Below are 14475 nucleotides of genomic sequence, written 5' to 3' on the forward strand. Positions count from 1 at the left end.
CACCAGCTCTGCGTTCAGGCACCCGCGGCCGTAACTGGAAGTGGAAACAAAACAAGCAGCTGAGGCGGTGGTGGCGGCGCCGGGACGGGGGAGGGGCGCGCCGGAACCGGAACCGACCTGACGCCGGAACCGGAACCGAGAGCGGGTTGCCAGGGCCCGAAGAGGGCTGGCTGAAGTGGCCTCGCTCGGTGAGTGGGGCTGGCTGCTGCTCGCCTGTCTCGCCGGAGCGGGGAGGCCGAGACGCGGGCCTGGGGCGACCTGTTCAAGGTCACGGGCCGTACCAGTGTCCACCCCTCGAGCCCTGCGGCGTGCCGGGCCCACTGATGCAGGCGGGGCCGTTACACTAAAGCCTGTGGCCGGCCTGCCGTCTCGGAGAGGGCTGGCGGCGAGCGAGGGCGGCTTCCTGGAGGAGGTGGTGGCGGGCCCAGGGTTCGGAGGCTGGAGCTGGGTCGCAGCCCGGCCGGGGCGCTGGTCTGTGGTCAGTAACCCCGCGCGGCCGTATTAGGCCACCTTGGGTCTCTAGGCAGCCCCTTTCCCTCCTCAGCGTCCCAGGAGGAGAGGGTAGGGACGCGACCTTCAGCTGGGGCCTGGGAGCAAAGAGGCGGCAGATGTCCACCCCTCGATTCTGGACCTGTCGTCACTGAAGATCCAGCGCACCAGTCCCACATCTGACCCGTAGAAGAATCCCCCCGTCCCCCGCCAAACCTCCGCTCCCCACACCCACACACTCTGGGGAACACAGACTAGTCACTATCTGTCCTACTACTGTCTCAGGCCATGCTTGAGACTGCCAGGGGTCCTGGATCCATGGTTCGTTCATCCCCACCCTTATCTCAGTTTTGAGAGTTTTATTTTGGATGGAGAAACAGCCCAGAATCCACTGGTGGGTCTGTGAGAAACTGGCTAAGAGCTGATGAGGGGGTGGACATGGGAAGGAAGGGGATAATGTCTGTTTCAGTCTCAGACTGCATGCCCACCCTGAGGCAGAGATGCTGCTGAAAGGGAAATGTGACATGTGAATACCCTTTTCACCTTAGCTTTTGCAGGCCCCTCTTTGCATAGGAGAGCAGCTGGAGAGAGGAATCTCTCCAGATGTAAGAAAACAAAAACAAAAACAAAAACGAAGCAGTGCACAGAAGCAGGTTCAGAGGAAGGTGGGAACTGGCAGGTGGCAGGTGGGGCTCCTTAACCTCAAGATGATGCCTGGGCAGTGGTAGCACCTGGGCTGGGCCTGTTTTCAGCCACAGAGCCTGGTCCTCCTGCTGTTTAATTGTCTGTCTCCTCCTTTCCTGCCTTCCTCCTACTTCTCGGGTGGTGCCTAAGCAGCCAGTGAGAGTGAAGGAAAAGTGAGCACCCTGCTCAGAGCGCCAGCCCTGTGGGCTGGAGCTATGGCTCCTCTCCGGATTGGAGGAGCCTGGTCCCAGGCCGTGGCTGCCTTGAACTGACACCTCCTCAGTGAGGCTTCTCTCTTTGTGCGTCTGTATGGCAGGCATCTAGGAGGCTCAGCCAGAAGTGGTTGCCTCTACTTGCATTATTTATTCCCCCTTAGGAATAGTCTGAGAGTATCCAGGGCTACGTCAGGTAGTAGAGAGAGATTGCTCCGTAGGCTTAGAAGTGTCCCAGGTTGCTGAGCCCTGAGTCTAACCAAGGAGCAAATTTTGGGCCTTGGTAGTAATCACTTGTCCCCTTCTCGTTAGGCTGTCAGTTCCTTGCTGGAGAATTTGTCCACAAAGAGTTGCCAAGATAGCTGGGCCAGGAAGAAAGCGCCGTAGCCCTGACCCAGACACCGTTGCCGACCCCGGGGCACTCTGGCTGTCACCCAAGCGGCTGAAGATGTCTGGCGGGGCCAGCACCACAGGCCCAAGGAGAGGGCCACCAGGACTGGAGGAGGCCACCAGTAAGAAGAAGCAGAAAGATCGAGCAAACCAGGAGAGCAAGGATGGAGATCCTAGGAGAGGTGGTAGTGGCATTCCCGGAGTGCTTGTGGCCTTCCCCTCCTCCCTTCCTGTTGAGCATACAGATTGGGGATTGGGAGATGACTTTTTTGCTGTTCTTTCCATCCTGGTCTGATGCTGAGAGAAGGATCAATGGCAGGCTGGGTAGAGCCTCAGCTTTGAAGTTGGGGTACTTGGCTGAAGTCCTAAAGATGGTGTTTGGTGGGATGTTAGAGTCTTGGAGGCTGCCTGTCCATCATCCTTTCCCTGTTCTTTCCTTTGTTGTCAGGGTCAGCATTCACTCCTCGGGAGGAGCCGACCAAAGATGGTGAGTAATGAATAAGCCTTTTGGATGATAGAGTGCTAGGGGAGAGGAGGGGGCACTGGGCATATAGCCCTTATCTAGAGCAGTTGCATTAGGGCTGGGTGTCTGGTACCTGCTTACGCCCATCAAAATTTCATGGAGACCCTCACAATCTTTTTTTTTTTTTTTTTTTTTAATATTTTATTTATTTATTTATTTATTTATGACTGTGTTGGGTCTTCGTTTCTGTGTGAGGGCTTTCTCCAGTTGCGGCAAGTGGGGGCCACTCTTCATCGCTGTGCGCGGGCCTCTCACCATCGCGGCCTCTCTTGTTGCGGAGCACAGGCTCCAGACGCGCAGGCTCAGTAATTGTGGCTCACGGGCCCAGTCGCTCCGCGGCATGTGGGATCTTCCCAGACCAGGGCTCGAACCCGTGTCCCCTGCATTGGCAGGCAGATTCCCAACCACTGCGCCACCAGGGAAGCCCCCTCACAATCTTTTTGACACTCCCTCTGTAGAGTTGTTGCTCGATTGGAGGCAGAGTGCTGATGAGGTGATTGTCAAGCTGCGTGTGGGAGCTGGTCCCCTGCGGCTGGAGGAGGTAGATGCTGCTTTCACAGACACAGACTGTGTGGTGCGGCTTCCAGGTATGTCCATCTGCTTTGAGCCCAGCAGTATACTTGAATCCTTTGATATCCCCTACCCCAGCTTACTCCTCCCACTCTGTTGCCAGGTGGTCGGCAGTGGGGTGGTGTTTTCTATGCTGAGATAGAAAGTTCTTGCACCAAAGTGCAGGCTCGCAAAGGTGGCCTCCTGCAGCTGTCACTGCCCAAGAAGGTGCCTCTGCTCACGTGGCCCTCTCTCCTGGTAAGTTCCAGAGCAGAGTAGGGTAGGGATACTCAGTGTAGTTAACAGGGCCTGACTGCTGTATCTTTGGCAGAAGAAACCTCTAGGGACCCAGGAGTTGGTGCCAGGGCTGCGGTGCCAGGAGAATGGGCAGGAGCCGTCTCCTGTTGCCCTGGAGCCAGGCCCTGAGCCCCGCCGGGCTAAGCAGGAGGCCCGGAACCAGAAGCGGGCCCAGGGCCGTGGTGAGGTAGGCGCAGGGGCTGGCCCTGGGGCCCAGGCAGGGCCCAGCGCCAAGAGGGCTGTGCATCTCCACAGAGGGCCGGAGGGGGAAGGGTCCAGAGATGGCCCTGGACCCCGAGGTGAGGCCCCCCAGTTCCTGGCTGAACCGGCCACCCAGGTGAGAGTGGGGTGCCTGCTTGGGAGTTGGGAGGTGAGGGGGAAGGGTGTGGACTGCAGTGGGGGGCCTCCTGCCAGACCCAGGGCTGATCCTGCCCATAATCTCGCCATGAACAGGCTGAGGCTGAGGAACAGCTCCGTGTACCACCACTGAACCCCCAGACCTGCCTCCTGGGCTCAGAGGAGAATCTAGCACTTTTGACAGGAAAGAAGGCAGTAGCCCCCAGGAATGACCCAGTGTCCCCAGTCATGGCTCGGAGCAGAGACCCTGAGAAAGATGATCGTTCCAAAGAGGAGATGGCAGTGGCAGCAGATGCTGCAGCCTTGGTGGATGGTAAAGGTGGGGCTGGGGGTGGGCAGGCAGAGCTCTAGGTTGGGTTGCAAGGTTGGTGGGTGGGTAGGAAGTAGAGTAGGAACAGGCTGGAACCTGTCCTGGGTGGTGCTGAGATGTGGTCTCAACGTAGAGCCCGAGTCCATGGTGAACCTGGCATTTGTCAAGAATGACTCGTATGAGAAGGGGCCGGACTCAGTGGTGGTGCACGTGTACGTGAAGGAAATCTGCAGGGACACATCTCGAGTGCTTTTCCGCGAGCAGGACTTCACGCTTATCTTCCAGACCAGGTGGGTGGGTGGGCAGACACACAGGGCAGACAGTGTGCTTCAGGCAGGACATTGCGTCTCATGTTCTTTCTCCTGCCTCTTCTCCTGGCTTCTGCCCCTGCTCTGCCTCTGCAGGGACGGAAACTTCCTGAGACTGCACCCGGGCTGTGGGCCCCACGCCATCTTCCGTTGGCAGGTGAAGCTCAGGTGGGTGGTGTCCGGCCCCGCCACTGTGCCTGTCCCACCCCGGGCTCCATCCCCCTGACCCATCTAGCCCTGCATCCCCTCCACCTAAGTTTCTGAGTTTAGCCTCTTCCTGCAGGAACCTGATCGAGCCAGAGCAGTGCACCTTCTGCTTCACGGCCTCTCGTATCGACATCTGCCTCCGTAAGCGGCAGAGTCAGCGCTGGGGGGGCCTGGAGGCCCCAGCTGCACGAGGTCTGCACACGAGCTCCCTTCATTGCCCAGTCCTCATGACCCAGACCCCCACCCTGTGCCACATGCTGCTAACCACCAGCCCCACCATTCCCCCTTTTTAAGGTGCAGTGGGTGGTGCAAAGGTAGCCGTGCCGACAGGTCCAACCCCTCTGGATTCAACCCCACCGGGAGGTACCCCCCACCCCCTGACAGGCCAGGAGGAAGCCCGGGCTGTGGAGAAGGAGAAACCCAAGGCTCGATCTGAGGACACAGGCCTAGATGGTGTGGTAGCCCGCACCCCCATGGAGCATGCAGCCCCAAAGCCAGAGCCACACCTGGCATCGGTGAGAATCCTGGGTGGGGAGGGCCAAGGATGAAGGCTGGAGAGCCCAGGGCTGCTCTCTCATGCCGCTCTTACTCCCACAGCCCAAGCCCACATGTATGGTGCCTCCAATGCCCCACAGCCCGGTGAGTGGAGACAGCGTGGAGGAAGAGGAGGAGGAAGAGAAGAAGGTGTGTCTGCCGGGCTTCACTGGCCTTGTCAATCTAGGCAACACCTGTTTCATGAACAGCGTCATTCAGTCTCTATCCAATACTCGGGAGCTGCGGGACTTCTTCCACGGTGAGAACGGGGGCTTGGAGCCCCGGGGATGGGGGATATCTTCCTCTGCTCACACCTCTACTTGGTTGCTGTCCCTAGACCGCTCCTTTGAGGCCGAGATCAACTACAACAACCCACTGGGGACTGGTGGGCGTCTGGCCATCGGCTTTGCTGTGCTGCTCCGGGCGCTGTGGAAGGGAACCCATCATGCCTTCCAGCCCTCCAAGTTGAAGGTGATCTGTGGCCACTCCTACCCTTGGCTGGAGAGGGTGGGAAGGGCCAGCCAGCTGGGTGCATGGTAGGTGCTGGGGCTCCATGCTCACATCTTGCTCCTGCTTCCAGGCCATTGTGGCGAGCAAGGCCAGCCAGTTCACAGGCTATGCACAGCACGATGCCCAGGAGTTCATGGCTTTCCTGCTGGATGGGCTGCACGAGGACTTGAACCGTATTCAGAATAAGCCCTACACGGAGACCGTGGACTCAGATGGGCGACCTGATGAGGTCAGAGTTGGGGGCGGAGGTGGGCATGTCTCATGCACGTCCCAGTCCCCAGGTCTCTTCTGTTCTCACCACTCTGCTCTTCAGGTGGTAGCTGAGGAAGCCTGGCAGCGGCACAAGATGAGGAATGACTCTTTCATCGTGGACCTATTCCAGGGCCAGTACAAGTCGAAGCTGGTGTGCCCCGTGTGCGCAAAGGTGTGACGGACTCTCCTAGAAAGACACCCCCAGCTTGTCCTATCTAGCCTGGTCAGAATGGGGTCAGAGGCATGTGCATCTTTAGGTGTTGCAGGGCAACATTTGGGCAAAGAAGGTGAGGGGGAAGCCTTAGGCCCTGTGTGGGCTGCAGAGGTCAGGCTTGGTAGGCTTCCTGACTGAGGTAAAAGTGATGTTTGGGTGATGTAAGGTGGGGTGGGGATGGGTAAGATTGGAAAGGCACAAGGTGTGCAAGTGAGGGGCAGATGGTTAAAGTGGCTTGGCTGAGGAAGGCCTCAACTACCAGAAACAGGGATTGTTCTCTCCTAATGGTTCTCCTGGTGCATCTAGTGTTGTCAAGCCTGAGAATTTGCTGGTTGGCTGTGAGACCCTGAGAGCCATCCAAGGGCGTGGATTGGGCTCTCAGGGCACAAGCATCCTGCCCCCCACTCCCTCTGTGGCCACCCAGTGGCAACTGTACATTTGCAGGTCTCCATCACTTTTGACCCGTTCCTGTACCTGCCGGTGCCTTTGCCACAGAAGCAAAAGGTTCTCCCTATATTCTACTTTGCCCGGGAGCCCCACAGCAAGCCCGTCAAGGTGAGGAGTCAGCCCGTATTGCTGGGCTCTCGCAGAGACCCTGGCCTACCTCCCACCATGGACCCTGTACTCTTGTCACCACAGTTTCTGGTGAGCATCAGCAAGGAGAACTCCAGTGCAAGTGAAGTGTTGGACTCCCTGTCTCAGAGTGTCCACGTGAAGCCTGAAAACCTGCGTCTGGCTGAGGTGTGTCTGTCTTTCCAAGGCTCTTACGCACATGGACACGTGTCTGTGTTTGCAGTGCGCAGATACGTGTGTACGATCATTAGCATCTGTACGTGTACACACAAACGTGCATGTGACTGCACAGAGACAGGTGGGGTGCTATTGGTTGAGGCATGGTTGAAACCAGGCATTTGGGCTATGTAACTGAGGTGTCCTTAGTTCCCAGCCATCATCTGGATTTATTCCCCCTTTTGTTGTTGGCCCCCAGCTGCTCTTCCTTCTTCAGACAAGGAGCTTGAGCTGCAGGACTAGCCATCCACCAGCTATAGACGTTCTCCATCCATTCTGCTTCTCCCTCCTGTTTTCCCAGATCTGTGTGCCGGTTTTCCCCAAAGGTTCCTAGCCTGCTGCCTGGTAGTGTCCTTTACCTCATGGGGGTAGAGGTAGGGAGATGCCTCCTTGAATGTGGCCCCTCCATAGTAACCATGGCGCAGTCTCAACAGGGCCCACTGGTTGACAGCAGGGTAGAGGCCCTTGGTGTGGAGAGCTGGTATGGTTGATACCTGCCCCAATCCTGGTCTTTTCATGCTCTGTGATGCACCAGGCTCCTTATTCCATTGGGCACTGAGGCTGGGGCCAGCAGAGGCATATACTTCTTTTGGGCCACAATCCCCAACCCTGCCCCCATTGACCCAAGATCAAGGTCAGGTCTTCTTCTTGTGCTTTGGGGCAGGGCCAGGGAAAGGGCTTGTCCTCACATAGGATCTGTGTGTCCTCTGTCCCCAGGTGATTAAGAATCGCTTCCACCGTGTGTTTTTGCCCTCCCACTCACTGGACACTGTGTCACCTTCCGACACGCTCCTCTGCTTCGAGCTGCTATCCCCAGAGTTGGCTAAGGAGCGGGTGGTGGTGCTAGAGGTGCAGCAGGTGAGTGGGGGCCAACCTGATGGCACAGAGCCCTGATGGGGGAGGGGGGCGTTCCTGCCTGGCCTGGCCTCACTGAGGCAGACGACCCACCCTAGCGCCCCCAGGTGCCCAGCATCCCCATCTCCAAGTGTGCAGCCTGCCAGCGGAAGCAGCAGTCAGAGGATGAGAAGCTGAAGCGCTGTACCCGTTGCTACCGCGTGGGCTACTGCAACCAGTGAGGACTCCCGTGGTCTCCCCCCGTCCCTCCTCTCCACCTTCCACTTGCTGCCCTACCTCTTCTCCACATAAAGGCACATATATTTTAAGCCCTCTACCTGCCACCCCACTCTACCAGACCCTGGGGGAGGCAGGGCTGGCATACCCAGTTCCTTGGTCTAGCCCTAGTGTAGAGGTGGGGCTAAGGCCCTAGTCTTACCTCCTCTTTCTCTCCAGGCTCTGTCAGAAAACCCATTGGCCTGACCATAAGGGCCTCTGCCGCCCTGAGAACATTGGCTACCCATTCCTGGTCAGTGTACCTGCCTCACGCCTCACTTATGCCCGTCTTGCTCAGCTGCTAGAGGGCTATGCCCGGTAAGTGCCCAGTGTTTGGATTAAGGTGGGGTAGGTGGGGGGTGGGGGTGGAGTGCAGAGGTGCCGGACACGTTGGTCTGGATTCTTACTTGCTTTTGCTGCCTGTTACCAGGTACTCTGTGAGTGTGTTCCAGCCACCCTTCCAGCCTGGCCGCATGGCCTTGGAGTCCCAGGGCCCTGGCTGTGCCACACTGCTGTCCACTAGCTCCCTGGAGGCTGGGGACAATGACAGGGACCCTGTTCAGCCACCGGAGCTCCAGTTGGTGACCCCTGTGGCTGAGGGGGACACAGGGGTCCCCCGGGACTGGGCATCCCCTGATCGGGGCCCTGTGCCCAGCACCAGTGGAGTTTCTTCTGAGATGCTGGCCAGTGGGCCCATTGAAGTTGGCTCCTTGCCTGCTGGTGAGAGGGTGTCCCGGCCTGAAGGTAAAAGTCTGGTGAAAGGCTCTGGAGCTGGGGTAGGGGAGGTTGGGGGAAGCTTGTTTAGGCTCTGGTAGACAGGAAAGCTCTGATTATCATGTTCTTTCACAGCTGCTGTGCCTGGGTACCAACACCCAAGTGAAGCCATGAATTCCCACACACCCCAGTTCTTTATCTATAGAATTGATGCATCCAACCGAGAGCAGCGGCTAGAGGACAAAGGTGTCTGAGGCCGTGGGAGGGACCCCTGGCGTGGGTTGGGCTGGCTGCTCTCCACAGCTGCATGATTCCCTTCCCTGCCCGTTTCCAGGAGACACCCCACTAGAGCTGGGTGATGACTGCAGCCTGGCTCTAGTCTGGCGGAACAACGAGCGCCTGCAGGAGTTTGTGTTGGTAGCCTCCAAGGAGCTGGAATATGCTGAGGATCCAGGCTCTGCTGGTGAGGCTGCCCGTGCTGGCCACTTCACTCTGGACCAGTGTCTGAACCTCTTCACGCGGCCTGAGGTGCTGGCACCTGAGGAGGCTTGGTGAGGACAGGGCAGCAGGCAGGTAGTGGGGAAGAGTGGAGTGGAGGTCTGTTGGTCTTGACTCTGCCCCTGTCCCCTGTCAGGTACTGCCCGCAGTGCAAACAACACCGCGAGGCCTCCAAGCAGCTGTTGCTGTGGCGCCTGCCGAATGTGCTCATCGTGCAGCTCAAGCGCTTCTCCTTTCGCAGTTTCATCTGGCGTGACAAGATCAATGACTTGGTGGAGTTCCCTGTTCGGTGAGCAGTGGGCCCTCGTGACTGTAGTCAGGGCATGGGGGCCAAGGTTGGCATCCAGGGCACCTGTTGACTGTCTCACCTCTCTCTGGCTGGTACCACAGGAACCTGGACCTGAGCAAGTTCTGTATCGGTCAGAAAGAGGAGCAGCTGCCCAGCTATGACCTGTATGCTGTCATCAACCACTATGGAGGCATGATCGGTGGCCACTACACTGCCTGTGCGCGCCTGCCCAATGATCGCAGCAGCCAGCGCAGCGACGTGGGTGAGGGCACACGCAGCCAGCAGGATAGATGGTAGGGATGTTGGTGCAGGGTATGTTCACACTCTTCCCACCTTGCTATAGGCTGGCGCTTGTTTGATGACAGCACGGTGACAACGGTAGACGAGAGCCAGGTCGTGACACGTTATGCCTATGTACTCTTCTACCGCCGGCGGAACTCTCCTGTGGAGAGGCCCCCCCGGGCAGGTCACTCTGAACACCACCCAGACCTAGGCCCTGCAGCTGAGTCTGCTGCCAGCCAGGTGAGGCACGGGGAGGCTGCTCAGGCTAGTGGGGCCCAACTCACAGATGGGCGGGGGTAGGGCACAGCTTCCTCTCCTACAGCCCTAGGCCCCTGGAACCTTGGGATTTTTAAGAGTCACAGACAGGGTTCCTTTACATCAAAGCCTTAGCCAGAGCGATCCCCAGGCTGCAGGGACACTTACAGAGGTACACACAGAGCAACACGCTGCCATTGGTGTGTGCATAGGCTACGGGCCAAGTAGCTGCTCCAAATTTCACTGGGTACAGTGGTGTGAACAGACTGTACCTAACACCTCCCAACTTTTCCTCTGCACACTCCCCACATGCTAGCCCACAGACCCTCACTTGTGATCGTCCCTGTGTTCTGATGTGCACTCAGGACAGGGCCTATCCAGCAGGCCATAGCCTAGTGTGGCCGTCACCCTCTCTGAGGTGAGCTTTTGTCCCCACTGTGCCTTCGGGATCTTCTGTCTCTCTTACTGACATGGGATGCCATAGGCCTGGTTGGTGGGCACATCCGCAGCTCTTTTCTGGACTGGTCTCCTTGCTGTCCTCTCCTCCCTTGAGCCCTCTATGCTCAGACTCAGACAGTGATCAGGATCTGGATGTAGGTGGGAGGGAGCCAGGAGATGACTCTGGGGTTGGCAGCTCTGTCCTCCATGAGCCAGTCTCCTCTGTGGGAAGCCTGGGCTAAAAAACTGACCAGCTAACCCTCACCCCCACCCCCACCCCCACCCCACCCCCGTGGGGAAGTTGCATGTCGATTGGGGAGCTTCTTGAGGCCAAAATGCTATCAAGATTCACCCACTGTGGTGCTGTCCATCTAGACAACCCTGCAAATGGCCCACTTGGCTCCTGCCTGCCCACCTCTCTGCCGCTTGACCTGGGATGTAGGGGGTTAGCGGCGGTTACCTTGGGCGGGACTGTCATGGCCAGGGGTCTTGGGGACACTGGGTCCCCCTATCCCCTCACCCCCGCCCTGGGTGCTGATGGCCGTTTCCGCACACCGTAGGCTTCCCGGATTTGGCAGGAGCTGGAGGCCGAGGAGGAGCCAGTACCCGAGGGGCCTGCGCCCCTGGGTCCCTGGGGGCCCCAGGATTGGGTGGGCCCCCCGCCACGTGGCCCTACCACACCAGACGAGGGCTGTCTCCGATACTTTGTTCTGGGCACCGTGGCAGCTTTGGTGGCCCTCGTGCTCAACGTGTTCTATCCTCTGGTATCCCAGAGTCCCTGGAGATGAGCTCACCTGCAGGCAGCTGCTGTGAGCTGGCCTACCTACCTGCCCACCAGGCCATGCCTGCCTCTGTGGTGGGGACCAACTCTGGGCTTGGGCCTCAGTGTGTGCATCTGAGGGGAGAGGGTGGGGACTGTGGCTCCTGCAGGGGCAGAGCATCCTAGGGTGGGTATCCCGTCCAGCTGTCTGTCCGTTTGTCCTACTGCTCCTACCCTTGGCCTGGGGCTTAGCCCTGCCCAAGCAGCTTCCTGTATTTAAAGTGTTAATAAAGCGAGACTGTTCAGGCCGATCTCGTCTCTCTGTCTCAATGCCGCTGCTGTCTGCGCCTGCCTTGGGGCCCTCCCTTGGGTGCCAGGGCTCCAAGCCAGCACCCCCGGGATGCCAGGCGGCATACTGGGCAGCCCCCAACCCCTGTCCTCATATTCTGTTGCAGGGACTAGGCCCTGGCCAGGCCCCCGAGGTGGCCCCCACGCGGACAGCCCCTGAACGCTTCGCCCCCCCTGTGGACCGCCCAGCCCCCACCTACAGCAACATGGAGGAGGTCGATTAGCAGGTCCCTGGCTGGTGGGGGGACTGGGTTTGGGGGATTCCCCCACAGAGGGCCAGCTCTTTGACGCTTCTCCTTCTCTAACCTAGAGAACACTGGCTTCGTCAATGGGGAGTTGGGGTGGTATAATTTGAGGGTGGAAACCTCACTGGTTGGGACCTCTTGTCAACTTGACCCCCCAGCCAGTGGGCCTTGGCTTCTCCAGCCATGCCCAGTGCTGCGTGATTTGATTCTCAGTTGTACCTTCAATTCTTTCTGACTCGCATTATAAACATTATAATTTTATTCTAAAAATTGTAATTTTTTTTTTTTTGCATTTTGGAAGTGATTGCTGCTGTTTAAATATATTTTAAAAATAAATGACAAATAAGCAGACTTAGTCACTGTGATACACCAGGTGCTGTGACTACCTCCCCTTCCCAACATCTGTGTGTGTGTGTGTGTGTCAGTGTGTGTGTGTCAGTGTGTTAAAGACCCTGGAAGTGCTCTGGTCTGAGGAGAGATGATGAGGTTCCAGTTCAGGCCCTTTGGGTCGTGAAGCCCCCACTGCCATCAGCTCTTTGGGGCCTGACCCCTGCCCTTTGATCCCACTGGTTCTGGGTCCCACATGGAGGCAGCTATGGTTGGTAACATTGTTGGTACCTCACACCCAAGGGGTGGAGTGTACCCAATGAAGCTCCAGAAGCTGACAGCGTGGGGTAAAAGGTGCAGGCATTGGAGCAGCCTGGGGCTGACAACCAAACAGCAGGTCAGGAAGGACTTTTTGGGGAATAGGAAGTACTTGGGGGTGGAGAGAAGTCTCTTTTCTCCTTTTCTCTTCTCAGGTCTTTCTTTGCTGCAGTTTGAAAACCATCTGGATCCCTTGGGAGAACAGAGCAGGAAAAAACTGCTGTGGGAAAGGAGACCCTGCTCCAAAAGGACAGGCAGAGAGGACCAGAGCTAATCTTAGCTGGCTTCCTGTCGGAGGGAGGGTGTGGGGTCCTGCCAGGCCATTTCTTCCCTTGATTCCCTGAAACTTTGGCTTCTGGCAACTGCCCCAGGCTGTTTACCCACAGTGGGTTTGCAGGCTTGTCCCAGCAGGCTTGCCTCGTGTACACATACCGCAAGGGCAAGTCTTGTGAGAAGCCTCCGTGCCTCTCTTCATGGATAACGCTGCCTCTTCTCTTCAACTGCTTGGGGTTAGGATTGGGCATCTCCAGCTGGGGGAAGATGGGGAGCAAAGGTACTCCTGAGGCAGGTGTTCAGATAAGCCAGAAAGAGTGTAAGGCAGGTAGGGGTGGGGCAGGATTCTGGCAGGTCCATCTTGCCCCCAAGCCTGAGGGGTCAGTATTACAAAAAGCTCAGCCTGTGGGCCCTGCTAGTACTCCTTGGCTGGAGTTAGGGAGTTAGGGGTGGTGGAGAGCAGAAGGAGCTCCTGGAGAGAGCTAGTCTTGTGACCAGTGTCGGTTTTTTCTATTGGGACAACAGCACAAGGGCCATGTGGGGTTGCTGGCCATGGAGAGGGGCCTGGACTGCTGGCTGTGAGGCCCTGCAGTAATGGTGGAATTGCCAAGCTGGGTGTTGGTGCTGGCACACTGCTGGAGGGGCTGCTAGGCATGGGCTGCAACAGGATTGTGCTGGGCCTTCACTGTGTGCAGCCCCAAGTGTCTGGCCACTGGTGATCTGCATGTGCTGGATGCACTACTCAAGGGGCTCTGTCCACCTCTGACCATAGCCCTGCTGCTGCTGAGCCTGCCATATTACCCTTCTGGGGCATTTGCACAAGGCTGCCATGGCCCTCAGCACTGTGGCCACTGCTGCTTCTGTGCGTCAGCCTGTGCCACGGGGACTTGTCCGTAGGTCTGGCTATTGGACCCTGCCTCTTCCCATGCCACAGCTGGGCCTTCCTGGCTGCTCCCTGGCTTTTCTCCTTGTTCATTGTTTTCTTGATTTTCCTTGAAGTAGTGCCAGAGGCTTATGCAAGCAAGCCAGTCCCCCAGGGATGCACCCATCCAACTTCATGGCTCTGCTCTGTGCAAGTCAAAGGGCTCCAGAGGGCTGGCTGGCTTGCCACTGCTACTTGCGGCATTCTTGGTAGGGGCAACTGCCTCATCCTGTGACATGGAGCCACAGGGTCAGCACTACGAGGGAACCAGGGAAGAGGGTACAGGCCCTGACCCCACTGAGGGGGCCATCACTAGACCTGCAGGACTTAGTGTTGGTGGTCATGGTGCTGTAATGAATCCTTGGGTGGCATCAGGTACTCTGCTCATCTTAGGCATCTTTATGGTGAGCTAGACACCTGCAGCTGTGGACTCAGCACAGGGCTGGCGTGGCTATGGTTCTGCTTCTTAGTGCCTGTCTGTGGCACCACTGCACTGCAACTCCTGCTTAATGCCTGCTCCTGGCCTTGGCTGGGCTGGGCATCAGGCTGGGGCCAAGGCGCCATGGGGAGCCAAGACACAGGACTGGCTCTGGATACTGATACAGAGTGTGGCACTGGGCAGAACCTGGCGTGTGGTCATCATGTGGGGCCCAGAAATGGACTTGCTCATTAGTAGGATATAGTAACAAACAAGGACACACTATGGATACAGACTGCAGTCAGGATCCTGACCAGTGCTTGAAGGTCCGGTAGTATCAGTGATGACAAGGCCTCTAAGAGCCTGAGTTCCCATCCCAAATTTGGGCATCTCCTCATCATGTCACCACCAGCAGCTCCAGTTCCATAAAGAAAACAGGTTGTATGTTCAGTTTCAGCCTAATGATTCTCAGCAGGTCCTGGAAGTCCAATGAGACTGGGGAGACCCCCAAGAACATCATCATAATTATTCTACCTCCTCTGTCCCACCCTATCCCAACTTCAATAAAATATCCTGTCAAACACCTGCATGTGGATTTCAAGGTCTAATCTGCTTGTGGTTTTCCTGACATATGCATGCGTTGATAAGGGGGG

The 14475-nt window shown here is 57.5% G+C and overlaps 1 protein-coding gene across 16 annotated transcripts; it reads left to right on the forward strand.

The window, feature by feature from the left end:
* Positions 1-14: 14 nt before the first annotated feature.
* Positions 15-11919, forward strand: USP19 (ubiquitin specific peptidase 19). Of its 16 annotated transcripts, none has more exons than XM_007168751.3 (27): positions 15-188; positions 1698-1960; positions 2224-2262; positions 2757-2885; positions 2972-3105; positions 3182-3481; positions 3598-3820; positions 3945-4101; positions 4216-4287; positions 4403-4518; positions 4621-4841; positions 4924-5119; positions 5198-5331; positions 5441-5599; positions 5684-5794; positions 6281-6391; positions 6476-6577; positions 7343-7483; positions 7579-7697; positions 7916-8053; positions 8166-8479; positions 8585-8695; positions 8784-9000; positions 9084-9236; positions 9338-9498; positions 9580-9758; positions 10772-11378. In XM_007168751.3, the coding sequence occupies exons 2-27, from the start codon at positions 1834-1836 to the stop codon at positions 10997-10999; spliced, it is 4092 nt and encodes a 1363-aa protein (XP_007168813.2). In that variant the 5' UTR covers positions 15-188; positions 1698-1833; the 3' UTR covers positions 11000-11378. The 16 variants fall into 16 exon arrangements, with proteins under 16 accessions (XP_007168813.2, XP_007168815.2, XP_007168811.2 ...); XM_007168753.3 differs by having other exon boundaries at positions 16-188; positions 3179-3481; positions 4627-4841; XM_007168749.3 differs by having other exon boundaries at positions 16-188; positions 3179-3481; positions 10772-11377.
* Positions 11920-14475: the final 2556 nt, after the last annotated feature.

The sequence above is a fragment of the Balaenoptera acutorostrata genome, chromosome 10, assembly GCF_949987535.1.
Source record: "Balaenoptera acutorostrata chromosome 10, mBalAcu1.1, whole genome shotgun sequence".
Taxonomy (NCBI): domain Eukaryota; kingdom Metazoa; phylum Chordata; class Mammalia; order Artiodactyla; family Balaenopteridae; genus Balaenoptera; species Balaenoptera acutorostrata.